Source organism: Phalacrocorax carbo, chromosome 17, assembly GCF_963921805.1.
Source record: "Phalacrocorax carbo chromosome 17, bPhaCar2.1, whole genome shotgun sequence".
NCBI classification, from domain to species: domain Eukaryota; kingdom Metazoa; phylum Chordata; class Aves; order Suliformes; family Phalacrocoracidae; genus Phalacrocorax; species Phalacrocorax carbo.
The window spans coordinates 1520877-1547626 of NC_087529.1; the positions used below are offsets into that span (position 1 = coordinate 1520877).

At 64.0% G+C, this 26750-nt stretch overlaps 2 protein-coding genes across 3 annotated transcripts; both read left to right on the plus strand.

The window, feature by feature from the left end:
• Positions 1 to 5801: 5801 nt before the first annotated feature.
• Positions 5802 to 24674, plus strand: DPH1 (diphthamide biosynthesis 1). 2 transcript variants are annotated; one of them, XM_064467604.1, is made up of 12 exons: positions 5802 to 5900; positions 6610 to 6756; positions 9019 to 9082; positions 17030 to 17151; positions 18945 to 19099; positions 19768 to 19889; positions 21116 to 21184; positions 21986 to 22142; positions 23097 to 23197; positions 23545 to 23623; positions 23959 to 24090; positions 24539 to 24674. In XM_064467604.1, exons 1-12 carry the CDS (start codon positions 5852 to 5854, stop codon positions 24605 to 24607), a joined length of 1266 nt encoding a protein of 421 aa, XP_064323674.1. In that variant the 5' UTR covers positions 5802 to 5851; the 3' UTR covers positions 24608 to 24674. The 2 variants fall into 2 exon arrangements, with proteins under 2 accessions (XP_064323674.1, XP_064323673.1); XM_064467603.1 differs by having other exon boundaries at positions 5837 to 5900; positions 6589 to 6756.
• OVCA2 (OVCA2 serine hydrolase domain containing) lies at positions 24610 to 26327 on the plus strand. Its single transcript, XM_064467605.1, has 2 exons — positions 24610 to 24681; positions 25016 to 26327. Exons 1-2 carry the CDS (start codon positions 24638 to 24640, stop codon positions 25758 to 25760), a joined length of 789 nt encoding a protein of 262 aa, XP_064323675.1. The 5' UTR covers positions 24610 to 24637; the 3' UTR covers positions 25761 to 26327.
• The last annotated feature ends 423 nt before the right edge of the window (positions 26328 to 26750 follow it).

Here is a 26750-nt window from a genome sequence, read left to right on the forward strand (position 1 = left end):
TCCTAATCTGCGCAAAGAAGATTGCCCCCTGCATCTGCCCGTCCTGCATCTGCCACTTGCTGCTGCCTGCACTTAACACGCGGGCAGAGCTGCGGCTGCCGGATTGGCACGTGCCAAGCCGTGCCCTGCCCTCGGCAAGATGGGCAGGAGAAAGACCAGCCGCTGGGGAGGGCAGGCAATGCCTGGTGCCGGGCGCAGGCATTTCCTCCATCAGTGCCGAGCCTCCATCATTTGTCCTCAGTAAAAATAATATTCCTAAAAGTGTCCCCCCTGATTGCCAGGCGGCAGGGCTGCGGGTTTCCATGGCGATGCTGTTCCGCAGGGATGGTACAGGGGATCAGCGCTTCCTCAGTTTGGGAGATGGGATGTGGTGCCGACATCCGGAGCAGGGACAGCAGCAGCCGCGCTGCTGGTGGAGGGACCTGGGGCTGAGCTGGCTCGTCCTCCCGTGGGCTCGGGCAGTGTCACCCAAAATAGCGGGGAAGGAACACCCTCGCCAGAGAGGACAAAGATGCTCGGGCATCCCAGTTGTGCCCCCGGGGCCATGCCCTGCGCACCCTGCCCACACCGGCACACGGACCCCCCAGCTCCTCCTCACTGACCCCCTCCGGTGTCCCACTTGCTCCCAGCCCCACGGCTTGCACCACGGCCTCCCCACCTCCCACTTGTTGCCTCCGCTCTTAAATGAGACACCAGACTCCTTTGGCGACTGCCAGGTCAGGGCAGACCTCACCCGTCCTGCTCCACAGGGAACCCAAACAACAGCCACCATTGCTCAGGTGCCGGCACCTCGCCTGCCTGCCGCTGCCGCCCGCTGCTCCAGCAAAGTGCTTTTAAAGACATAATCTGCCGTTAATAACCAGAGTTTATACCAGACATGGCTAAGCCCTGCGGTTGCACTTTCCAAACAAAACCCAAGTTTTCGGCTGTTTGTGGGCAGCCGGAGCAGCTCCCCGGGGGGTAGGGATGGGGAGCGGCATCACCCTGGGGTCCCCCACCATGGGGCACAGCGGGATGGGTGGCTGTCCCCCGTGATGCAGGGCTGAAGTGGCAGTGTCCTAAGTCACTCCTCTGCAAGGGGGGTTTGCCTCCACACTGCCCCAGGGCTGGCCAGGGGCGCCGCCAGGAGCTGGGGACAGAGCCCCCCAGGGACACCCCAATGGGAGGTGGCCTCAGCCACACCTGGCCACCACCATGTCCCCCAAGCTGCTGCACTTCCCCTCCTGGTTTTTGCCTCCAAACAGGGTTTCGGCTCTTGCTGACAAAACCCATCAGCACTCTGGCCGTTTCCAGCAGCCCGAGTCCCTGCCTAGCCCCAGGGTGACCACGTCCCACTCATGGCCTCATCCTGCAAACCACGGGGACCCGCTGCCCATGGCTCCGGGCCATGCCACTGGCTCCGGCACCACCAGGTGCCTCAGGGAAAGGTGGGTGTGAAATCACACCAGAAAAATGCATATTTTTACACCTCCCTGGCAGGTTCACTGGTGTTTTTTAGGGCAGCATTTTGAGGCCACCTGGAGTGTCACGCGTGGCCTCAGGCACCCAGATGGGACTGTGGGGCGCTGGGCATGGCACTTCAGGCAAAAGGTGGGAATAACATTCAGTTGAGCGTGGCCGTGGCTCCAACCGTGCCAGGCTCCATCAGCGCAGGTCACCGAGTGGCGACGGCTCCTTCGCATCCCGGGTCTGGGTCCAGGCAGGTCTCCCTTGCCCGAGCCGCCCCTTGCTCCCCCGGCACTGCCGCAGGGACAGCCTGGGCCACATCCTGACCCACCCCCCAGCCACCCCACTTGCTTCTCCAGGCACAGAGAGCTTGTGGCTTCCTCTCAGCTCTTTACGAAATTAAACTTTTATAAGCAGAAAGGTTTCTGGGCTCTCGGCTCCCCGGCACAGGAACCGCAGCCCAGCCTGCGCCTGCACTCTGCCCACCGGCTGCTCCCCTGCAGGGAGGGACAGGGGCTTGACGCCCTGTCGACGGGCTGAGTGGTGGCAGGGACAGGGACGTGGCTGCCCATGACCTTGTTGTCATCCTTGACCTGGAAATCTCCTTCTCCTGCATCACCAGCGTTGCACTCCTGTCTGCAGCCACCTCCGGCAGGGTGCACAGCGCAGCGCCGGCCCCGCCAACACCCTCTCCCAGGCTGGAGCTGCACCCTGTGCTGTCACCCACTGCCACACCGATGTGGCCCCAGTGCCCAAAACCCACCCAATTCTCATCTGGGGTGCCCTGTGTCTCCACAGCTGGAGCACATGGGGTGCAGGAGGCCCAAAATGCCCCCCGGACATCACATTGCTGCCGCTGCCCGTCCTGCTGCAAACCCCCAGCAGCAAACACCTTCGCCTCACATGGTATCGCGCGCGAAGCCGTCCCCCCGAGAGCGGGCACACAGAGCTGCTTTCCCCAGAGACATCGCCTGTGGGTCCCCCAAGCCCTGCCACGTCCCCCCGCCCCAAGCCCAGCCCCGGTGCCCAGCGGCGGGACGATGAAGGCAGTGGCAGTGCCACCACCGGTCTGTGCTGCCTCCCACCAGCACAGCCTCACACTGCCACGTCCCTCCACAGAGCCAGCCGCCCCCCGAGCCCCACCGAGGGGCTTGGTCCCAGCCCTGCACCCCGACAGCGGCTCTCCCTGTCTCCCCTTGCCCCCCACATGGGGTGACCCCTCTGCACCGCCTTTGGGGCACAGGCCAGGGACTGGGACCCCCCACCTGGGGACACCTGGCCATGGCCAGACAGGGAGGGGAGAGCCTCTTGCTGGGATGGAGGCCTCCTCTAACTGCCTGTTGAATTATTCAGGAATGGCATTAACTTATAAATGAGTGTGTTTGACTGATTTTGTGGTTGATGTACAGATAAATTCTAATGAAAGACAGCTACAAGATTTTAAATTATTAATTAGACTGCCACTTAACAAAGCCTATTTGGCACTCTATTTCCTTGCTTAACAAGACAAAAACTTTAAGAATAGGTTTTGCATTAGCCCACAGGCTCTGCAATTTGCATTTTGTTTTCCTAGCTCCAGAAATGAAAGCTGTAGATCTTGACCTTAACAGGCTACCCCTGGTGGGATGCAACCCTGCCGGCAGCCCTGCCGCCTGCCTCCACCTCGGGTTCCCTGTTTCCCAACCCAGATGATGCTTTTCCTCCAGCAGGCAGCACTGGGGCTGGGAACCGGGGCTGGGAACCGGGGCTGCTCCGAGGATTTGGGGTTTATTGTCAAGACCGCCAGCCCGGTTGGGTTAATATGCCAAACAAAGCCGAGGCAGGAGCTGGAGAGAGGAGCATCCGAGCGCGAGGCCCCGCAGCTGCAAGGTGACATTACCCCCAGCAGGAAAAGGCATCCCCAGGGCAGCAGTGGGGTCTCTGCCCTGCCGGGGGGTCCGCACCCTAATATGGGGGGCCGTGGCTGCAGCATTGGCACCGTATCCTGCTGCCAGAGCCTCGCTGGAGAGGGGCATGTGCTGGTGGTGGCGAGGGATGGGCCGTGGGCTGCGTGGCCACCCCCTCCCTGGGGTGTGGGACGGGAGCGGGGGGCTCCGGATGGGGTCCCCCCCACGGCACCGCTGTTGCCCGCATCTCCCCGGGACTGGCCCGGGTGTAGCGGGACCGGGGATCCTGCCCCCCATACAACCCGGACCCCCCCGGGAGGGCCGGCTTCTCCCCTCGCTGTGATGTCAAAAAGCTCCCCTATGATGTCCCAGGCGGTTGCCATGGAAATAGCGTGATGTCACAGCGGAACGAATCTCCTCGGGGGGGCGGAACGGGACGGCTCACCCCAACTTCCCCGCCGAGCCCCCCCCGTCCCCCGGGGAGCCCCGTTTCTCCATCCCTCACCTCGGAGGACGAGCACCGACCCCCCCAGGATCCGCCGTGCCCCCAGCGCCTCGGGACCCGCCGTGCCCCGGTGCCCCCCCGCGCCCGCCGCAGCCCCGCTGCCTCCGGGACCCGCCGCGTCCCCGGTCCTGCGGGACCCGGCGCCTGCCGTGCCTCCGCCCTCCCGCTCCTCCCGGTCCCTCCCGCCGCGCTGCGCTCCCGCCGTCCGCTGCCGGTGCCGCTCCCCGGGGACCCCGGGGGGTGCCTGAGCCCCGGTGGCGGCGCCGGTAACGCGGCGGCGGCGGCGGGGGGGGGCGCCCGGCGGCGCGGCCCCAACTTCGGCGGGGAGACAAACTTCGGGGCCGGCCCCGCTGCCCCCGGTGCCCGCAGTGCCCGGTGCCCTCCCGGCGCGGCGCTCACCTTGGCGGAGCATCTTGGAGCCGGGGCGGGCGCGGTCTCCCGGCGGCGGCAGCGGCGGCGGCGCTTAGAGCCGCGGGCGCGGCGGCGGCGAGCGGTAGCGGCGGCGGCAGCGGTGGCTGCTGCTGCACCGGGAACGCGGAGCCGGAGCCCGGGCGAGCGGCCCCCGCGGGGGCATGGCGGGCCGAGCCGCAGCGGCACCGGGGAGCGCCGGCCCCGGAGCACCGGGGAGCGCCGGCCGCGCCTCTGCCCGCCGCGCGTCCCGCCGCCGGCTTTTAGGGGGGAGCCGCCCCCTCGGGGCTGGGGCCGCCGCCGCCCCCCACCCCCTCGGGCCGAGCCTATAAAGGGGCGCCCGGTGCCGGTGCCGCGCTGCCTGCAGCGGCGGGCAGGGCTGGGCAGGGCGGGGCGGGGCGGGGCAGCGACGGGGCGGGCTGGGCTGGGCTGGGCTGGGCTGGGCGAGCCCGGCCGGGCCCCCCCTTCCTCCGTCGCCGCCGCCTCTCCCGCCTCCCGTGGACAGTTCGTGAAAGTGCCGCTGCTCCCGTTCCCCGCGCCCGCTCCCCCCCGCCCCGGTCCCCTCCGCCCCAGCGGGGGGCACGGCCCAGCCCCGCTCCCCCGGAGCTCTGCGCTTCCCCCCGGGACCGGCTGTCATCCCCGCCGCATCGCCTGTCCCGGTATCCCGCCGGGAGCTCTGTCGCCTCCCCCCGCGCCCGCCGCGGTCCCGGCTGTCCCTGCTGTCCCGTCTGCCCAGCGCCGTCCCTGCCGCCCCCTCCGGCCCTTATCGTCCCCGCCGCCTCCCGGTGTCCCGCCGTGCTCCCGCTACCGGATCGGGGTCCCGGCTGTCCCCGCTGCCCGCTCCACCCCGGCACCGTCCCTGCCGCCCCTCTCTCCGCCGGGTCCCTGCCGCCCCCTGCGGTGCCCTCTGCCCCTCACCGTCCCCTCCGGGTCCCTGATAGCCCAACGGGGTCGCGGACACACCACCGGCAGCTCTACTGTCCCCTCCTCCCCCCCGGTCCCCGCTGTCCCCGCACTCCCCGTCGGGGTCCCGACACCCCACCGAGACGCCGCTGCCTCCGGGGCGGTCCCTCACGCACCGTCCCCTCTGCCTCCCCAGGGATCCCATTATCCCACCGGGACCGCTGTTGTTTCCGGGGGGTCTCCACTGCCTCCCCGGTCTCCTGCTGCCCCCGGGAGTCCCCGCTATCTCCGGGTCCCTTCTGCCCCACGCCTCACAGGGACTTGGCTTCTGTCCCGCGACACGGAGCGGGGGGGGACGGACACACGAACCCATCACCATGGCAACAGCCCCGGCGCCCCCGCCCCGTCCCTGTGTTAACGTGGGACCGGCAGCTCGGGGGCTGTAAGCACCGGGGGAGGATGCGGCGGGACCACGGCCTGACGTAAGGAGGGGCAGCTCCGACATCCCAGCGCTTGTCACTGCCCCCTGCACACCCAGGGACCGGACGGCACCGTGCCGGGACCCATGGGTCCCCGTTACACCGTCCGTCCCGTCGGGGCCCGGCGGCTGGCTCCCGTACTCGAGCTCTCGTCCAGCGACTGCTCTGGCCTAGCGCGGGGTTCGCTTAGTGCTGCCTTCCCGCCTTCACGTGCTTCCAGAGCAATGGCGGCGTCCGTGAGGGGCGGGAGCGTGGCCCCGGTGCCCGCCGCAGGTGGGCTGAGGCCGGGTTGCCGGTACCGGTACCGGGCGCTATTTCGATTCCCTGGCAGGGGGAGGCCGGGATGGTGGCGGGGGAGGCCGGGACGGTGGCGGAGTCACCGTCCCGGCCTCCCCCGCCATCGGCCCGGCCCAGCTGGCCCTTTGGCGGCTCGACCGTGGGCCGTGCGGGGAGGGTTTGGTGGCTCATGAGTCCCGGTGTTGGGCTGGAAATAGTGAATAATTCCCCTGCTGTCACTCCCCCGCCGCTCTCTGGCTTCGCCGAGCTGTAGGGGGGCGGTTGCTGGCGGGGGCCGACTTCAGGATGAAGCTCCCGGGGACGGGCCTGGCTCATCCGCTGCTTGTTTTTTATCCCGGTGGGATAACGGGATCCCCGTTGATGGGGCAGGTTGGACCCCCCCTGAGGGTGTTTGTGGATGAGCCATGGCGAGGTTGTGCCTAGTGCTGGCTTGGGGGGAGCCAGCCCGACTCATAGGGTTTCATATAGTTACAGCGGTGCTTTCTAGGCAAAGAAAAGGGTCGTGTTCCCCACCCCCCAAAAAGCGCCAGCAACCCGCCCCCAGCATGAAGGACAGGAAACCACCCCCTTCTGTCCGCTTGTCCCAGGGGGTGGCTGGCGGGCAGCGAGGATACTGGTGGCCCGTGGGGTACAGCGTGTGCTGCCCTCCTGGTCACTCCTTTAGGCCACCTCGTTTGTCCCGCAGCCCGAGGTCGGCGAGCAGCACAGCAGATTCCCGAGGAGATCCTCGGTAACGCGGAGCTGCGGGAAGCGGCGGAGGCTCTGCCCCGAAACTACAACTTCGAGATCCCCAAGACCATCTGGCGGATCCGGCAGGCTCAGGCCAAGAAGGGTGAGCGCCGTCCCCGGAGACGAGGGGTTTTGGGGCTGCGGCGTGGTGGGTTGGTGCCACTGAGCTCCCTGGCGGTGATGGAACCCGCTTGGGCCAGGGCGTGGGGTCGGTGCTGCCTGAGCAGGGATGGTGCCCCTCCCCTCGAGGCGGGTTAATAGATCTGTATCTCTGGATTATAATCACATCGGACAGGACAGGTTGAGCTGCGCGGACCTGTCAGCCTGCGAGATGTGTCTGGGATGCCAGCCAGGTCCCTGCTGCTCTCCTCTCTCCCTGTGCTTTGCTGTCACGCTGTTGGAATGAGGCAGGGGGAGCCCCGCAACGCCTGGCTCCAGGGGGCTGGAGGGGATGACGAGGAGCTGGGCCACACAATGCCCTGGTCTGAGCCTTCTTTGGGGCTTTGCTGTAGCCCTGGAGGGGTGGGGAGTGGCCATGGTAGTCCCAGAGTCGGTGCTGCAGGGTGCTGCCAGGGCTGTCCCTAACCAGTGTGTGTGTCCCGCTGTGGCTGAGCCAGCTCTTGGCATGTGATCAGCTCCAGGCATCAGGGCATGGAGCCTCCCTCTCCGTCCCTGGTTGTTGTCAGTATCCCCACCCTCGCTTCGCACGTGGGCAGGGGCTGCTCGTGGGGTTGTGTAGTGCTGGGGGCAGAACGTCTCCTCCTGCAGCCCCCAAGCTGGCAGGGCTGGCAGGCGCCATGGGGGACGTTCTGGGAGCTGCTGCCTGAGCCGGTCCCGGCTGTGAGGCTGAGGGGCTGGAGGCTGTAGGGCTGCCCGCCAGCCTGGCTGCGGTGCGGGAGGCAGGGCTGCCCATCAGAACGCAGCGAGGCCGCTCAGCCGTGCCGCTCCGGCTTTCGTTGCCATGTTTTGCTGCTTGGCACCTCCTAATTAAATGTAAATATGCGGCTGGGATTTAGGCTTCAGAGCTGGGAGCGGAGCCCATCAGCCAGCCAGCCGTGCTGGGATTTAAAAATCTTCATGTGCAGAGCCCAGCCAGGGGCTTGTTGCTGGGGGAACGCAGCCTCCTGCCGGGCTGCGGCCAGCCCTGCCTGCGCCCTGCCTGCTGCGGGGTTTGGGGGGGCCGGTGTGTCACCCCCTGTTCCCATAGTGCCATGTTGGCAGAGAGTGACCCAGCTGCCTCCTGAAAATGCGTCACTGGGGGAGGCAAAGCTGTTTGTGGGTGGCTTGTTGGTGGCAGTCCGGGGCAGAGGGCAGTCCCAAATGGGCTTTCCTTGGGCCCTGTGCCTTGGAGCAGGGTGGGATTAGCCCAGTTTGGGCCAGGGCTTTACACAGCTCCGCACTGGCCAGCAGGCTGGGTGTGGTAGCGCCGGGATTTCTGTTGGAGGGGGATCTGGAAAGGATTTTGTGTAGATATCGCTGGAGCTGGGATGGCTTAGCTGGGAGGTGAAATGACAACGGGATTAATGGGACCTCCTCCATTCTGCTCCCCCAGCATGGTCCCTGCTCCTCCCCACCACCCTGGGGCAGCCTGGGGGTCCTGCAGGGGGCTCCTGGCTGTACCCCAGGCACTGGGGTGCTCAGCTGGGCTGTGAGGCAAAGGGATTGTTCCCATCTGCGAGGAGGGAGCAAACTGGGAAACATCATTCGCTGATGAATGAATTCCTGCTAGGCACAATGCTGTGGCATTGCCGGCCACCCTCCTGAAACAGGGAGAGAAGCAGGGAGGGGAGGTGTGGAGAAGGGCAGCGAGGACGATCAAAGGTTTGGAACAGCTTCTGTACAGGAGAGATTAAATAGATTTAGATCCTTTAGCTGGAAAAAAGGCGAATGAAGGGGGATATGATAGAGGGATATAGAATTGTGAATGATGCGGAGAGGCTGAATAGGGGGTGATTATTCACTCTTTCTTGTACTGGGAGAATCAGGGGCACGCGTTTACATTATTAGGAGCGGGTTTAAAATAAACAGAAGAAAGTACCTTTTCCTGTGCAGCACATAATTAAAATCTGGAACTCATTACTGCGGGAAGCAGGAGAGACCAGTGGTGTCAGCGGGTTCAAAAAGGGATGAGGTGTCTGTGCAGGGGCTGGGTGTGAGGGGGAAGAATGGATATGGCCTGAGGCAGGACCACATGCACCCCAGCTGCTGGAGCTGCCGGGACTTTTGGCCAATTTCTGCCTGTTTTGGGGAGGGTCGTTCCTGCGGCTGCCACTTGAGTGTTGGTTCCAGGGGCTGGTGCCCAGGTCCCCATTTTGGGGCGTCCCCTCCAGCCTGTCCTAACCCCAGGGCCGTTTCTCTTTCCCAGTGGCCCTGCAGATGCCGGAGGGGCTCCTCATGTTTGCCTGCACCATCGTGGACATCATTGAGCGGTAAGATGATGGCTTTTCTGTGCTTCCTTACTCGGCTCCGGGGGCTGATGAGGGGACTGGGGCTGCTGCAGGTGGTGGGGTGGCCGCTGGACAGGGCTGCTGCCAAGGTCGGGTGGGGGGGGGCCCGGCGCAGCTGCCCTCGCAGGGATGCTTTGGCCACAGCCTGGCCGGGCACAGGTAATGCTGCTGCCTTGTGCAGGTCACAGGAACCCACTGCCAGCCCTGGGGACAGGGACCGGCGCTACGCCAGCCCAGCCCTCGCTGCTCAGCTTCTCCTCCCCTCACCACTCTGCCAGGAGCTGCTGACAAGCTCAGCATGTTGGGGCCCTCGCCGGGGTGATGGAGCTGGGGAGCAGCCGTGTTAACAACCGGCTGACGCCAGCTCGGTGCCTGCGTGCTCACCACAGCATCGCAGCTGGTGAGGGGAGAGCTGGCAGCGGGGCCACTGTGCAGGTTTCCTGCCCTCCTCCTGCACAGCCCTGTCCTGCCCCGCAGCCACAGTCTGGCTGTGCCACTCTCAGGGCAGCATGGAGAGCAGCCCTTCTTCGGCTGGGGAGACCTGAGACGATGATGGTGGCCCAGAGGGTGTGTCTGCAAGTGGCTCCTGCCGGGCAGCTCCTTCCCTGCAGCTCCTCTCCTGATTTTCTGTGCCACTTGGGAGGTGAAGTCGGAGGCACCGGAGAGGAGCTGGGCTTTGCAGCGGCAAGGGATGCAGGCACCTTGCAGAAATTGGCAGTAATCTCCTTACCGCCGAGCGTGCCTCCCTCCCTCCTTCCCTTCCTCCCTCCCTCCCCGCCCGCCAGCTTCTCCCCGATCCGGCCACCCCCTCCGCAGCCCCTCTCTGTTTTCGCACAGTGAATTAGTGCTAATAGCACCGCGTGCCTCGTCTGCCATCGGGGTCGTGGCACTCATTAGTAAGCTGCCTTCCTGGGGCGAGCAGGCTCGCCTCCCCGCCGCCGCTAGCCGAGCAGCCGCCACCGTGCCGGGTGGGTAGGCAGCCGTGCCTGTGGGCTTTGTCCCCGCTTTGCCATTGTTTCCCCCACGGGACTGCAGCAGCCCCACGCTTGGGCTGGGCGAGGCAGCAGTGGGAAGGTGGGCGCGGGCAGGGGACGGGTGTGGGGGGCAGGGGATGGGTGTGAGTGCGGGCGGCTCTGCGTGGGCTTGTCCCTTTAAGTGGAGCTGCCTCCACTCCAGCTTTGGCACCCAGCCGCTTTCATGTCTCCGACTTCAAAGGCAGCGGATTAAGGGGCTCCTTTATCTGAATGAAACCTTAAGCCCCACTTCCTGGTGGATGCCGGGCTGCTGGTGGATGCCATGCCAGGGTGCTGGCATCCCTGCTGGACTCGCCCTCCCTGCCTTGGGTGCTCTGCAGGGCTGGGGGGGCGGTGCTGGTGGGAGATGGGTGGTGGGAGTTGGGTGCTGTGTGGGCAGGGGTGCCTGGCCAAGAGCAGGGACATGACAGTGGCAATGGGGTTGGGTTGGATGGGGGATGGCTTCGAGGCTGAGCAGGAGGGCTGTATCCGTCCCTTGCTGCCACCAGGCAGCACCCAGAGACACCCCACTGCCGGTCCCTTGCTCAGAGAACGGGGTACCATCCGTGAGTCTGCCTGGGGACATGGCTGTGTGCCGGGTACCAGCACTGCTGGCTGGAGGATTGTGTCTGTGGGCAGGAGTGAGCCCAGCCCTGTCCCCGCTCTCTCAGGGACACACTTGGGACCCAGTTACATTGCCGTAGGTGAGGTGTGGATCGGCAGGTGGCCTCATTAGTGCCTGCCTCTTCCTCCTATTAATATTCATTGCTGGCATTAATGTGGAACCGCAGCTCCTGCTGGCCCTCCTCACCCGGCGCTGGGGCCGGACAAGCCACCGACGTGACGGGAATCACTGCAGCCGTGTGCTCCGGCAGTGGCTGCTGCGGCCAGGCTGGGGACAGAGGCTCGGGGTACTGTTGGCCCCAGGGTGGCATGTCCCCTTCCAACTGGGGACAGAGGGGACACAGGGCCTGAGTGTGCCGGGGATACCTGCGCCCACGGGGAGCACTGCTCAGCGAGCAGCCCCTCTCCCCAGCCCACGCCTACAGCCTCCTGCCCCCTCCTTGCTGGTGGGAGCTGGGGTTTGGGGATGCTGGCGATGTCCCCCTCCCCTGCATGCTCTGGCAACGGCTGCAGAGCTGTGCCTGGGGCTGGTGCCCCTGGAGAGACAGTGCCCATCCCATGTGTTCCAGCTCGACTGGAGCTGTGTCTGCTGCCGCTCAGGCGGAATATTTATCCCTGCTGCAGGAGCTGCCTTTTAATAAAAATATTTGTGCCATGGCCTGGCAGTGCTGGGGAGGACCGAGAGCAGGGATATGGCCTCGTGCTGCCACAGCACAGGCGGCTTGGAGAAGACACGGTGCTTTCTGTGGGTCCGTCTGTCTCTGGCCAAGGGGATGGTGGTGTCACTGTGTCCCCCACTGCAATGTGGGAGTGAGCAGGCACCCAGGGATGACAGGCAGGGGCAAGGAGGGGAGGGGGCTGTGGGGTGGGGAGCCCCCAGCGCCTCATGCGGGCTCCCCAATGTTGCACTGGCACTTGCCAAGCCCCGAGGGGCTGCAGGGATGAAGATGTAACCGAAGTGTCACAGCCGCTGCCTGCAGAAAGGCCGGTGGGGTACTTAGCCTGGAGCCTTTGAAATCAAGAGCGCACTTGCACATTGACCGGCGTGAGGCCCAGTTAATTAGCGTTAATAGGTTTGTCATTATCGAACCTGTGCTGGGGCGAGCGGCTGGCTGCGGGGGGGCGGTGGGGCTGGGGTCTGCTGAGCTGGCGGGGCGGCGGGCTGCTGAAACCGCATCACGACGCTCTCGCGGCACCTTCCAAATTGGCTCCGTTTGTCATGGCTGATGTAATTTGGCGGAGGGTAACTCGTGCTGGGGGGCGGCAGCGGGGAGAGGCGCGTGGGGGGAGCTCGGACCGCGGCTTGGGGAGGGGGGCAGCCCCCCAGCCCACCCACCGTCATGCTGGGGAGGCGGTAGTGGTGCCCTCTGCACCACCGGCTTGGGGGGGGGGGGCGCACAGCCGGGAGTGGACCCCTCCTCTCCCCCCGCCGGGGTTGGAGCAGACGGATCAGCTGGGCTCTCAGCTGGGCTTTTGATTCCTTGTTAATAAAGTCGGCTGTCAGGCTTCACAGCTGCTAATCCCTCCATCTCTCCTCGCCGCGACGGGGCGAGTGGCTCCTGCTAATCAGCCGTGGCTCGGCAGTGGGGACAGATGATGGCGGGGGGGGGGGGGGCGAGGGGCATCCTAATGCCTGCACGGGCTGTCCTGCCACGGCCTTAGCACCTCCCAACAGCCCCATGGCTTTTGAGCATCCCCCAGGCAGTACTGGGGGTGCGCAGAGTGTCCCGGTGACTGTGCTGAGGTGTGCCCAGCAGCATACAGGGGCATTTCAGAGTGACAGGGGGTCTTGAGTCGTCTCTGGTTGAGCAGCAAAGAGTTAGTTGTGCACACAGCCCGGCAGCTCTGGCATGGCTTGAAATGTCCCACTATGGCCCCACCATGGCCAGTGGCTGCGATAGCGAGGACAAAAAGCCCCTGAAAGGTGGTGTGCTCGGCAGGTCCCCGGTGCCACAAAGGCTGTCCCCTCCTGGGGCTGGCAGGTGGGCAGGACAAGGGCACTGGGCCCTGCAGGTCCATGATGTGCCACTGAGCAATGTGGCGCTGAGCACCATGGCGAAGCCGGTGGCATCACCAGGAGATCCCAAAGGGCCATCCTGGGACACTAACAAAAGTCAGGATCCAGCCTCAGCTCACAGTGCCGTAGCTCTGCCTTCCCTTCTCCCCTTGTCCTTTAAGCGCATCCCAGAGGTGCTGGCAGTGCGGTGCAGCACGCTGTGCAGGGGAATTTAATCACCGTCATTAACCGCACAACAGCATCATTAGGGAGAATGAAGTTCTCACTTCACTAGAGATGTTTAAAACCTCGGCCCAGGCAGTGGCGATGTGAGGAGGGACGGGGCAGGGAGGAGTGTGTGGGGGTCTGTAGGGCTGTCATCTCCCAGCGCTGGGACGTGCCAGCGAGGGTGCAGTGCCCACCACCACGTGCCCTGTGCCACCTCCTTTTGTCCCCACAGAGCCCAGGGAGCTGGCACCGATGGGCAGCACCATGGCCCAGCTGTGAGGAAGAGGGGACAGTCACCATTGGGTGCAGGATGGCTGCGGTGGCTTTGCCGTGCGCTGTGCCCTTGGTTTGCCTTACTTTGGGGCTTTTCTTGTAGCTGCAAGGCCAGCAAATCTGGGGTACCCCCAGGATGTGACCCTCAGGAGAGTGGGGTTGGCCCCGGTACCTCTAGTGAGGATGGAGGGAGAGGTTCCTCCGAGGTAGGGACCTGGCTGGAGGTGGCTGCTCCTGGGGGGATCGCAGGGACACACACTCTCCCCGTCCTGACCCCCTTGCAGATGCTCTGCGGGGCCCTGCGCTGCCCTTGAGCAGCGGTTGCCCAGCTGCAGCGGGGCTCTTCCAGTGCCATTTGCAGTAAAATTGCAAACTCATTATTTTAATTACGTGCAGCCTTCCTGCGCTAATGAAGTTGGGAGTCTGGTAATGGGGCTTGGTGGCAGACTTCTCCGCTAATTAAGCACATTGTTCTCAGCTGGGGCAGCGCTCAGCCCTGGGACAGCAGCACCCACTGGCACCAGTCCCTGAGACGGCCTGGGCTTGGGTGGCCACACTGGGTGTAGGGTTTGTGGGGTGATCGTGGAGCTCTGCCTTTCCCCTGAGGGACAAGGTATGGGGTATTTACAGGGCATAATCCTCTTGCTTGACCCCAGGCGCTTCCCAGCAGGGAGGTGACACCACGCTACAGTGCGACTGTACTCTGAAGGGCCACGCACAGGCAAGGCAGGTGACTGTGAAGCAAGGAGCAGCCTGCTCCACATCCCCATACCCAGTGGGTCATGCAGGTGGCCCAGCATCTTGGTGCTGGCTCCATCACGGTGCCAAGATCAGCTGCTTCCAGCTCAGTCCCTGCAGTCCCCTGCCTGCCCAGGGCTGCTGGAGCCAGGCACCACGGACATGCTGGGGCTGAGGACTCCTCTCTGCCAGGGACAGCAGCTCTGCTTCATGGGGTGAGGACCAGCACAGTATCACTCACACACTGCCAAGATGTCAGGGGACCCTGCACTCCTGCCGGCAGCAAATGCTCTCATTTATTTGCCAAGCAGCCAGGATAAATCAGGGCTGCTCCAGCTCGACGCCTGCACTTGGGTAACGGGCACTGGCTGCCCCATGCCTGGGGGCTTGCTGGCCCCATGTGTGCCTATCTGGCCCAGTGTTTTCAGCCCCCAAACTTGTCACCGGGTTGCTGTCAGATCCGTCCCGCTCTGGCCAGGGAAGGTCAGGGCTGGGAGGCTCCAGGGGTCCCCGCAGTTAGGATCGGGGCTGGGACCTGGCCTGCCCGGGCGCTCATCCTGCCAGCGCTGAGCATGGCGCTTTATAAATGGGATTTCAGGAGCCATCTGTTTAAAGGAGGAGATAATGAATTAGGGGGAGATGAGAAAAATGCTAAGGCCGGGCGGTTTTTCAGAATGAGCTGGGGTTTGCGGGACGTAAAAGATGAATAACCTCCCCACGTGTTCAATATTCATGAGCTCCAAGCTGTAGTGAGTTGCTCGGCGCTGGGTGGGGACAGCCCCGTCACCGCGTCCTCTCTGCTGGCACACCGCTGGGACCCGTCCGTGGCCGCGGCGATCTGCGGGGACACGAAACGCCTCAAGGACGCTGCCATGGCTGCCCCTCGCCCGCATCCCAGTCCGGTCTGGTTGGTGAGCAGCTCCCCGGCCCGCGTCAGAGGCAGGTGGCTGCTAATTGACGTTTCCTTCCTCTGTAGTTTGATGAAAGGCTCCGGCAACACCGAACTGATTAAAACATCAAGGGGAGGCCCCCGCACTTGCTTTTGATTTGTCTCAGGAGATGATCACTGCTCCGCTCGACCGTCCAGCCCGGCTGGCGTGGGTGACCCCGGCACGTGCACCTCTCCTGCCAGCACCCTTCCAGCCTCACTAGCTGTGATGGCAGCACCATTGGGCTCCCTCTTCACCAGGCATTGTCCCACGGCCTCTTTGCTCCTTGCTCAGCCTTGGCTCCGCTCCCTGCAGCCGGAGCAGGACAGTTCCCTGTGGCCGAGGGCTCAGCCCCATCTCTCCCTGCTCACGGGAGGGCAGCCTCCCGGCTGCAGCCCCGCACGCTGGGCAGGGGCCATGGGCGCCTCCGCCAGCCTCTGCTCTCCTCCCTCCACTGTTGCTATTTCACTTTCTTGCTCTTCACCCCCAGGGACTTTCTCTGGGGTTTGGGCCAATTTGCATACATTTTAATCTATAAAAAATTAAGCGGTGCTGGCTGCCGCTCTGAGTCAGACCTCCCCGTCCTGAATCTTAAGGAGCTGAATAATTTTCCACTTTTGCTGAGATGTGTGGAGTCTGATTCATGTTCATTTCATCACCTCTCATTAGAGGAGGGGGCTGGGGGCTCGGGGGGGGTGGGGAAGAGCATTCTTGAACCTTCGCCGGCAGCCCCCAGCCCCACGGCGTGGCCATGCAGGCAGCAGAGGAGCCATCCTCCTGTCTAGGCCATGCTGGCAGTGAAGGACCACAGGATTTGGGTGCTGGCAGGATTTGGTCCATCTTCTGATGGTTCCCAACTGCATCCCCAGCCCTTGGGACGCTGCAGGGAGTGGGAGGTGCCTGGGCTGGATGTGGGAGGTGGGGATGACTTTGCCCCCTCTCCGGGGATGCTCCAGCAGAGCTGCTCCCCTGTCCCCCTCCCCGGGCGCTGATGGATGGGCCAGAGCTGTTAATATTCAGCACGCTCCACCATTTCTCCACCTTCTGCCATCTGCCCATCTCTGCCCACCATTTCTATTCTTGCCGCCGACATAACGCTCCCTGCCTGGCGGTCGGGTGGGAGTGCGCGGGACCCTGGCCCCCAGCCAGCACCGGGTGCTGTGCCAGGGCACCCACCTTCCCCGCCCCCTTTGCCCCAGCCCCATGCCAGCGGCAGGCGGGGACCCCACTGGCACCAAGCTACAGCCGTGGATGCAACCTCAGCGTAAATAAGGAATTAGCATCTGGTTTAAGCAGCCCCTCCAGGCATGGGGCTTTGTCATCGCGATACCTGCTTTCATCAGTAACCTACCACGGCAGCTCCCCGGGAAGGCAGCCAAGCTAATAATCCCCTGAAATGGTGCAATAAAATACCCAGAAAGGTGGCGTCTTTAAATCATGCCGGAGTCCCGGCTTTGCCACGTGGTGCCGGTGTGCGCCCCTCCGCTGGCGGGTGGGTGCCGGGTAGGCTTGGGCTGGAGCACCGGGATGCCGGAGCAGGGATGAGGGGCAGCGCCAGCATTTGCTCGGTGCTCTTCCTCGCCAAGTGCCACCTAAGCACCAGCTGCTCCTGGAGCACACCCAGCTTGGCCAAACTGGCACCCACGGGTGACACAGCCGGCTGTGGGCTGGGGTGCACTGGCTCGCGCGGTGCCCAGGCGCAGTGGGATGGTGGCTCGACCAGCCTGGCTGGCATGGCTGGGGATGCCAGGGTAGCTGTTCTGCCCGTCCTGGTGGCTCTGCTCCCCGGGGCTGGCTGGCGGGAGCAGCAGCACTGCGCTGCGCCAGGTCTCCCTCTGCTCCTCTCCCCACTGGAGCATTAGGAAGCTGGCAGCGTATTGTTTGATGAGCGGATAATCCGCTGAATTGCAAACAGCTTTACCCAATTGAAGAGGCGGATTACTGCTCTCCAGCTTAATCATGTTGACATCTCGGAGAGTAGCCAGTGCTCATCCTCTTTGGCGCGTGGCGAGGGGCTCGGTGGCAGTGCGGGGTCGCCCGGTAGTGGCATGCCACAGGGCTGCGGGGCAGGACGTGGGCTGTGCTGACAGCAGCCAGCCGTGACCCTCGCTGTTGTGCCTCCCCGCAGGTTCACGGACGCGGAGGCGGTGGTGATGGGCGACGTGACCTACGGCGCGTGCTGCGTGGATGACTACACGGCCCGGGCCCTCGGCGCTGACTTCTTGGTGCACTACGGACACAGCTGCCTGAGTAGGTGACACCTGGCCCCAGGGTGCTGCTGAGGCAGCCGCGCGTGGCAATGCGGAGGCTGCACCACCACCACTGTGCCGTGCCGAGCGGCTCCCTGCTCCGCTTGACGCCGGCTCAGAGACTTAGTGCCAAAGGCTAATCCCTTCCCAAAGGGATTTCTGTTCTCCAGCCTCGGTTGCTGGCTTTGGACGGGGCCGGGCTGGGCGGCTGCCCACAGGCAGGATTTTGAGGGCAGCAGGGCGTGCTTGTCCTGCTCAGCCACGCGCTGCCGCAGCACCCAAATCACAGCGCCGTGCCCAAGAGCAGAGCAGCAAGGCCGTGGCTTGGCAGGACACCGCTCACTCAGGACCTGCCGATGGGGACAGGGCTGCACTCGCCCCCCGCCCCACAGCGATGGGCTTTGGGGGAAGTTGGGAGCAGCGGCGATGGGGAGTGATGGCCTGGGGGTCCCGCTCACCCAGGGGCTGGCGCGGGGCCGGGGAAGGCGGCTTTGTGGATGCAGTGCAGGCTGGGCGGGGAAGGGAAGGGAGGAGGAGGCTGTGTGCTCCCCAGGCGGACGGTACTCTGGATCCAGTTGCCATGGAAACTGCGCTGCTGTCCCAGATGCTGCTAACTTTGAAGTCCACCCAGGATGGAATCAGCCCAAAAATAACAATAAGACGCTCCGGGTTTTAAGGTGGATCGGCAGAATTGCTGTAGCGAGCGGCAGGCACGTGCATCGCTGCTGCCACCGCGCTCCCAGCACCCAGCAGCCTGCCTGGACATTTATGGGGCCATATAAATGGGTTTGAAGAATTGCATCGGGCTCTGTATGAAATACTGACTCTCTGCTTGAGAACTGCGTCCCGAAAGCCACGTCAGCGGGAGCGTTCATGGTGATAAATATCTGTGCTAGGTGCTTTGTTACTGAAGGAGGGTTATGGGCACCACTGGAACAGAGAGTATAAAACCCCTGGTTTGTAGCCTGCTATTACATGAATGAACAGCGGGAAGGGGAGGAAGGGGCCATGTTCAGCAGTGCTCAGGCGTGCACCAGTGCAAGAGCCGGGCTGCTCCAGGGGTCGGGAGCTACGTCGTCTGGAACTGCTGCCTGCAGGGACAGGCAGGCGCTGCCAGGCGGCCTGTCGCCAGCCCAGCCGCTATCTGCTGCCTGCGGCTGTGTGGTCCTTGCCTGCGCTGGGCTGGATGGGTCGCAGGGCACCCTGGGGTGCTGAGAGGGTGCTGAGCTCCTTTCAGGCTGCCCACGGTGCTCCCGGCGCCAGCTCAGTGCAGCCGCCTTCGCGGGGAGCCCCGTGGCCGATGGCGGGGCGCATCCTGGCGCAGCACGCAGGCGCTTGCCCTCTCCCTCCTGGCCCCACGTGCCCCGCGGGAGGGAGTAATTTGCACTTAATTGTGATCAGGTGAAGAGCACCAAAATGGGAAGTGAATGCCGAGCTGTGGATCGATGCAGACTCTGTGTACTTTAATTATTCACTTAATCGTGGTGACACAGGCTTCTTAGCACCGGGGGTAATTAGATTTGTGTTCATTGATTCCCCAGGCTGCCATTATCCGGAGAGAAACGAGTGGGTGCTCTCCGTGGCTCCCATCTGCACCCCCTGCCCGGGGTGCCTGGGGTGCCAGCACGGGCAGAGGGGTGGCACAGCCCATCCTGGCCTGCCCACACTGAGGCAGCTGGGATGCAGGGAGCCCCACCAACGTGCTTTCTCCACAGGCTGCAGGTGGCAGTGACGGGGCCTTGCCAGGGCCCTGGGTGTACCCTGCACTCACACCCTCTCTCTTCCTCTCACCAGTTCCCATCGACGCCACGCAGGGGCTGAAGATGCTCTATGTGTTTGTGGACATAAAGATCGACACGTCCCATTTCCTCGAGACCATTCGCTTCAACTTCGCAGCAGGCACCTCCCTGGCCCTCGTCAGCACCATCCAGTTCGTCTCCACAGTGCAGGTGAGATGGGGGCCCCGGCAGTGCGGGGTGCGGGACGGGGCTTGTGCTTCCCCCCACCCTGCCCTGGCTCCGGGGCCGGAGCAGCTGCCCTGGGGTGCTGGTGGTGACAGTTCTCCTCTGACGAGGGGAACAGCTGCGATAATATGCTGCTGCCGTAATGTTGATCAAGTACTTTATAATAACTCTGATCAATGTTTCATGGCGGCACCCCTCCCTGGCTCCCCTGGGAGCTGCTCTGTAAATGTCAGGGCAGGCGGTGGAGCACTTGGCATTTTGATGCAGTGCTGGCAGCGGCAGGGGAAGCTCCAGCAGGTCTGTCTGTCTTCCCCTGAATGGCCAGCTGGGCAGGACGGGACGGGATGAATGAGCCTCTTGAGCCATGTCTATCTAAACACGAGGCTATCGAAGCATTAAGCATCTTCTCTTGTCTTTTAATTGATATGTTGGTTGAGCCTCGCTGAGCATCTCAGCTGTGCGGGGCCGTTACCTTCTGTGATGCCCTGAGCAGACCGACTCCCCTCGCTGGTGCCATGCCAGGGCACAACAGCACAGCCATTGCCGCTGGTGCCCCGTGGAGCTGGGACCAGTGTCCCCAGCAGTGCTGGGGACCAGCGGCCGCTGTGCCATGCTCTGTCGCTGCTGGCTGGCTGACCCCACGTCTCCCCCAGGCGGCATCGCAGGAGCTGCGCTCCCAGTACAAGGTGTGTGTGCCCCAGTGCAAGCCGCTGTCCCCAGGGGAGATCCTGGGCTGCACGTCACCCCGGCTCAGCCAGGACACGGACGCCATCGTGTAAGTACCCAGGATCTTCCAGGACCCTCCTGCCTGGCCCAGGCGGCCCGCCCTGCCTGTACCCCCCTGCCTGGCCGTGGGGTGGTTCTGGGGGGCAGCGGGGGGATGTCCGCGGGCTGGGGCGGGCCCCCTCCAGGTCCCTGCACTGCTTGGAGTGGCGTGTGCTCGTAGCACAGAGGAAATAATTGAGTCGTATATCAGAATAGATAATAGATGGAAGGGCGGGTGGATAATTGGAAAAGACAAATGGCCGGGGCCCAACATCACAGCAACATTAATTTTATTTAAGGACAGCAAATTAGAGGGAGCACTTCACTTCCTATCACCTAATTATTTTAGGTAATGGAAATGCTTAATGTACTGTGAATACAGTGTGCTGCAGAATAAATAAATACAAGGACCCCACCCTTGGGGGGAGCCGGGGAGCCCAGGTGCAGGTTTGGGCCCCGTTGAGCCCCTTCTCACCCGCCTTGCCAGGAGCCAACAGCACTGGTGCCTTTCCAAGCTCGGCCATGCGGGGAGCCGGGCTAACGATTGCCAGGGCTCTGCCTTTGCCCTGAGCCGTACTGGGGCTGGGGGAGAGGTGCTGCTTTCCTTCTCTCCTCAAGGGAGCGGGTACGGGTGGCTGGGCCAGCACCACATTGGCGTGAGTGAGTCCTTCCCACTGCTGGAGGAGCCACGGTGCGGTACCGACCGGCTGCTCATGCAGGTGCACGCAGCCGGTGTACCTGTGTCCTCCCCACGTTATTATTTTCTTCTTTTGCCCGTCTCTGGGGCTAACTTTTGCAGACAAATTAGCTTTGATCTCCCAAAATGTCATTCTCCAATTAAGGGCAAAATCTAGTCAAGTTTTACGTCTGAATTCATTTTCCAAGCCCTCACTCCATTAGGGCAGCTGAATGAAAGGCTTTGAAATGTAATTGCTGACTTGAAATCCGATTAGAAATGGAAGCAGCAACGTCTAGAACCAGCCGTTGAGATGGAGCAGCTCCCAGCCGCTCCACACTGGCGTGGGCATCCCTCCTCGTGCCGAGCAAGTCACCTCTCCCTCCCTGGCGTGCCAGGGGGCTGCAGGGAGTCGGGGAGCCCTGGCTGTGCCTGTTGCTCCCGGGTCCCAGCGCAGGAGCTCCTGGCATCTCTGCACACTGCGGCTTGGGAGGCTGGCAGGCACATGGATGCGTGCCGCCGTTTCCCATGTGCCGTAGCTCTCCCTCCCCTGTCGGCAGGTATTTGGGCGACGGGCGCTTCCACTTGGAGTCCATCATGATTGCCAACCCGGGGATACCTGCCTACAGGTACGGGCAACCTGGGGGTACCTGCCTATAAGTATGGGCAGCTTGCGGGCACCCGTTCTGGTCCCCAACAGCCCCGCAGTGGGGAGCACCCCAGCTCCCCCAGCACACCGGGGACCAGCTGTCCCCACCATGCACCCTGGGAGCACCCCCCACCCCACGGCTGGGCAGGCAGCTGCCTGCAGCGGGCACAAGCAGGCGAGGGGCGATGGGGTGGGTGAGGAGGTGGGGCGGGGAGACGAACGCCAGCCATTTACTCCAGCTGAATATAAACATTTTGACAAGTACCTGTGAAAGCTCATGGAGGTGCAGCCATTAAAGCCCGGCTGCTGCAGGCAGAGGCCATAAAGCGCGATGATGAGGCCGCTGAAAGCAGATGAAATATCAAGAGCAAAAGGCTGGGCCCATTTGGTGAAATCTGAATTTCTTAGTAGGTCGTTTGTTACTAACGGGAGGCGCGCGTCAGGTTTATGGCGCTGGGGAAGCTGCCGAAACCCGAGCGGGATTTGATTAAAATTCTCCTCGTCAAACAAAGCAACAAATCAAAGATTTCTTCATAATTGATGAGCCGGGATGGGGGGAGCCGAGCATGGAGCTGAGCACGCGGCCCAGGCTGTGCCGGGTGTTGGGCTGTTGCAGCGGGACACTCGCCTTCTCCCTGTCCTTGTCCCCTCTCTGTGCCCTCAGGAGCCAGCTGGGCTGGAGGGGAGATACGCTGTGGGAGGCAATTAGTGCTAACGAGGGAGGGCCATCGTTTGGGGGGCAGGGTGCTGGGGCACATGTGAGCCTGGCTCTGCTTCGCAGGTACGATCCCTACAGCAAGGTCTTCTCCCAGGAGCACTACGGCCACGAGCGCATGCGCTGTGCCCGGCAGGACGCCATCCGCACCGCTGCCAGCGCCCGCTGCTGGGGGCTCATCTTGGGCACGTTGGGGCGACAGGGCTCCCCAAGCATCCTGCAGGTACCTGCCCCCTCCCTATGGCCCCTGCCTGGGCACTGGGTGCTGCCTCTGGGCGGGTAGGGGGACCGGTAACCGATGGCACCGTCGGCACAGCAGCCTCACTGCTGGGGTGAGGGTGGAACCGGCAGCGCCGGTGGCCCATCGTTTGCCACTGGCCGGGGTCTGCACGCCCTCAAACCAAGCAGGCAGGGCAATTAGCAGCGGATGAGGGAGGCCAGACAAGGGCTCGTTAAACCTGCCCCTGACTGGGGAGAGCTGGCCAGCCTCGGAGACCCCCCCGCATGGGCAGCTTGGCAATTAATTCCCTGGGTTTGTTTTAATTGGATGAACTTCCGATCCGGTTTGCCATCCCTGCTCAGCCACCGTGCTGGCGCTTTCTGCACCCGGGCCAGGCAAGGGGAGCAGGACCACAGTGTCCTGCCCCATGGGAGTGGGGTGCCCTGAGAACGGTGGTGCCGCTTACACACAGAAATTCTGGGGGAGCCACAGGTGAGATTTGGGGCAGCAAAAGGACCGGCGGGCAGAGCAGGGCAGCGAGGTCCTGGCAGCCACTGTCCCACTGTGGCCTCAGGGAGCTGCGGAGGAGGACAAGGACATCCCTGGCCCTTCCTGGGCCCCTCTCCTCCTTCTGCAGCCTCTGGCCGTAGCCAGCCGTGGCAGGCGGGCATCTCAGGGAAGGCAGCTGCTAACGAGAACAGATTGTTGTCATTGAGTGGTAATTACTTCATTAGGCTGAGGTACGCGCTGGGGAGAGCCAGGCACGAGCCAGAGCCATGGCCGTGGTCCTTGTCACTGCCTTGCCCGTGACCGCCATGGGGCTGTGGCTGTGGGGCAGAGCTGGGACCCACAGAGGATCTGATGGCCAGGAAGGGGCTGTGGGCAGGGTTTGTGGGGCTTGCCAGGGGTATCTGTCTGGGCTCCCCTAACGCCCCCAGGTGCTTTTTCTCCCTGCAGCACCTGGAGTCGCGTCTCCGCGCCCTGGGCCGGCCCTTTGTGCGGGTGCTGCTGTCCGAGATCTTCCCCAGCAAGCTGCAGCTCTTCCCTGACGTGGACGCGTGAGTGCTGCTGACCCTCCCCCAGCCCCCCATGCCGGGGCCCCCTGGGTGCCCCATCCCTGTCCAGGCCTCCAATTCCTGCTGGAAGCCGTCCCTGCTGCATCTGTCCGGCTGTCACCTGGGCAGGAGCTGGCACTGTGCACCCCATCGGGTAGGGAGGGGACAAAGGTGGCAGGTGGCTGGGCACTGGGGACATGACTGTCCCCACAAGGGTGGCTCTGGCTCAGTGGGGACCTCGCTCCCTGCCTGCTCCACTCCCTTCCCTGGGGGGCTGCTATGGCACTTCATTGCGGCTTGTTCTTCCCAAAATCCTCATCCCCATCTGTTGCCACGTGTTTCCCTTCCAGGTGGGTGCAGGTAGCCTGTCCCCGGCTCTCCATCGACTGGGGAGAAGCCTTCAGCAAGCCACTGCTGACACCGTACGAGGTAAGCACACCCTCCTGTTTTGGGGGGACCAGCCCTGGTTTGGGGTGGCACCCTGCAGCCCGCTGCAGAGCTGTGGTGCTGCAAGCTGCCAGGACAGGGACGTCCCTGTGGGTGGGCAGCGTCCCCTCTTCTGCCCATCTGTGCTCCATGCACAGTCCAGCTGTGCCGCGGGGATTTCCGATCTCTTGTGAAACCAGCGGGATTCCCGGTGGTGCAAGCCTCCCTCCTGCAGTGCCCGGCTCCGCACATCAAGGCACCGCGCTGGGACCTTTCCCAGTGCCGCTGGCTACCCACGGCAGGCAGCGCTCAGGACTCGGCTCCTTGTCCCCTCGCAGGCTGCGGTGGCTCTCCAGGACATCGAGTGGCAGCAGCCTTACCCCATGGACTTCTACGCCAGCCAGTCCCTGGGGCCGTGGACGGTGAACCACGCTGGCACACGGCCCCCGTCCCACGGCCGGCCAGCCCAGGTGGGCAGCGTCACCAGGGCGGCAGGGTGTCACCGGGGCAGTGGGTCCCTGCTCTGTCCCTTTGCTCTTGGTGGCCATGCAGGGTGTGGGGGGACGGGTGGTGGGAGCAGTGGCACGGGGTGCCGTAGGGCGTGCGGTGCTGTACGGTGCCCGGTGCCGTAGGGTGCCATAAGGTGCCGTACAGTGCCTGCTGCTGCGTGCCAAAAGCGCCACCCTGTGGCTTCGTTCCCGGTGAACATAACGGGGCTGGTGCCAGCCCGGTGAGGCGGCGCGGGGACACCCGAGCTCCCCCCAGCCCTGGCTGGGACAAGCGCCAGCCTGGTCCCGCGGCTCCCGGGGAGGGGGGCTCTTCCCAGCCGTGCCCTGGGGGGTGCTGTGAGCTGAGCACGGACAGGCTCATCACAGGCCAGGCGGGGGCCCCACCCTGACCCTCCTCTTTCTGCTGCAGGAGAATCCACCTGCGCCCCCCACCCCGGTGGAGGAGAGCCTGAGCATTGGGGGCCCAGCACCTCCGTGAGCGCAGCCCGCACCCCGCCCAGCCCTCACCATGCTCCGGGACACGGCACGGGCTCTGGCCCCGGCCCCCCGAGGGTAAGCACCGCCGGGGCCTCCCATTACCGGCACTGGAATAGTTGGGACGCACCCCCGTACCCCGGCGACAACCCCGCTGCCCGCAAGGACCGTCCTGGCTGCCCGCGGAGGGGTGTTACCCTGCAAGGCCAGGCCGCGCTGCGGGCTCAGCTCCTGGCAGCACCCGGTAGCACCGGGGGTGGGGTTGGGTCCCGTCCCGTCTCCACCCGTGATGCCGCGTGTCCGGGTCCCCGCGCCGTGTCCTCCCGCCGCTAGGGGGAGCGCTGCCGCCTGAGCGCCGGGTGGCACCGCCCCTCTGGCCGCGCCGTCCAATGAACGTCACCTGTTTCGGCAGGAAGGGAGGGGCCGTTAGGCGGAAGCGGCGCTCTCCGCTTCCGGTGGTGGCGGGCGCCATGTCGGAGGGGCGGCCGCTGCGGCTGCTGGGTCTGCACGGTTACCGGCAGAGCGAGCGCCGCTTCCGCCAGCGCACCGGGGCGCTGCGCAAGGCCCTGCGCGGCCGCGCGGAGCTGGTGGCGGTCAGCGCCCCGCACCCCGTGCCCGGCGGCGAGGACGGGGACGGGGACGGGGACGACCCTCCCCGCGGCTGGTGGTTCTCCGGGCCCGGCACCTTTGAGGCGGGGGAGGCAGCGGCGGCGCCGGCGGGTCTGGAGGAGTCGCTATCGGCGGTGGCGGCGGCCCTGGCGGAGCACGGCCCCTTTGACGGGCTGCTGGGCTTCAGCCAGGGCGCGGCGCTGGCCGCCATGGTGTGCGCCCTGCGGGCCCGGGGCGACCCCCGCTTCCCCGTGGCCTTCGCCATCCTGGTGGCCGGCTTCACCAGCCGCGCCCCGTCCCACGGCCACTTCTACCGGGAGCCCATCGCCCTGCCCACGCTGCACGTCATGGGTGACACTGACACCGTCATTGCTGCCCCGCTCAGCAGGGAGCTGGCCCAGCACTTCGTGGAGCCAGTCGTCCTCACCCACCCCGGCGGGCACTTCGTCCCCACGGCTGCCCCGCAGAAGAAGGCCTACCTGGACTTCCTGGACCTCTTCCGCCACGGACAGGGACAGGCCGAGTCCCCACAGACTGGGGCTGTTTGACAACAGTCTCTAAGAAATGGGACTCCAGCGAGCTGTGAGCAGCCTGCCATTTTGGTGAAGCGTGCCTGTGTTTCCGTGCCCTCCAGAGGGGCCAAAGCGCGCTCATGAGCTTGCTGTGCTGCTCTGTGGCACTCACACAGGGCCAGGCTAAACAGTTCTGTGTTACCTCCCTGGTTCTTTGCAGCTTTGTTGTACGCGTGAGTGCACGGGTATGGCGATGAAGGGTTTGAAGACAGGAGGGTGACGCTGCTGTCTGTGTGAGGTGCTTTCAGGGACTTGAATGGCTGTTCAAAACGGCTCGGCCACAGGAATTGTCTGCAGAGAGCACAGCTTCTGCAGCTGTTGTACCCCAAGCATCTGTGGTTTTAATATTCCTAGTGAAAGCTATTAAGCCGACCTTCCTGGGTCTGGTCGGGGTCTAGAAAATCCTCTTGTCTCTCTGGCAGTGCCAGGGCTGGTGTTCATTTCAGGAATGAAATGTCTGCTGGTTCAGCCTGCGTGCATTGGGAGACTTCTGTCTTCCCCTCTGTACAAAGTGCCTTCATGAACAAGAAAAGCTTGTCGCTACGTTTTTGGCTCTGATGTTTTCCAGAAGCACATGGAAATACTTAGTGTTACAATTGCAGGTGTCCTGCTTGACTGCTCTGGGGCAGGCCGGGCTCGGCCTGTGGCCCAGAGGGGTCGTGCCCTGGGCTGTGCTCGCAGGGTGTCCCTAACCACAGCTTGCCTTGGGGGTGCAATGCAATATAGCTGGGAACGGAGAGGAACTGGATGAAAGGTCTGAATTTGCTCCCTGCTTGCACAGCACTGGGAGCAGCGGGGCGGCGCGATGTCAGTCTGGGGACGGGACAGAAACGCCTTCTGTGCTCACTCAGCTGGGAACAGGCCTGGGAGCCCCCGCAGGTTAAACCCAACCAGCAGAAGTGAGCGGTTCTGACGCCTGTGAGTTCTTTGCCTCTGGTTTGTTGCTGGTTACGTGACAGCACGATG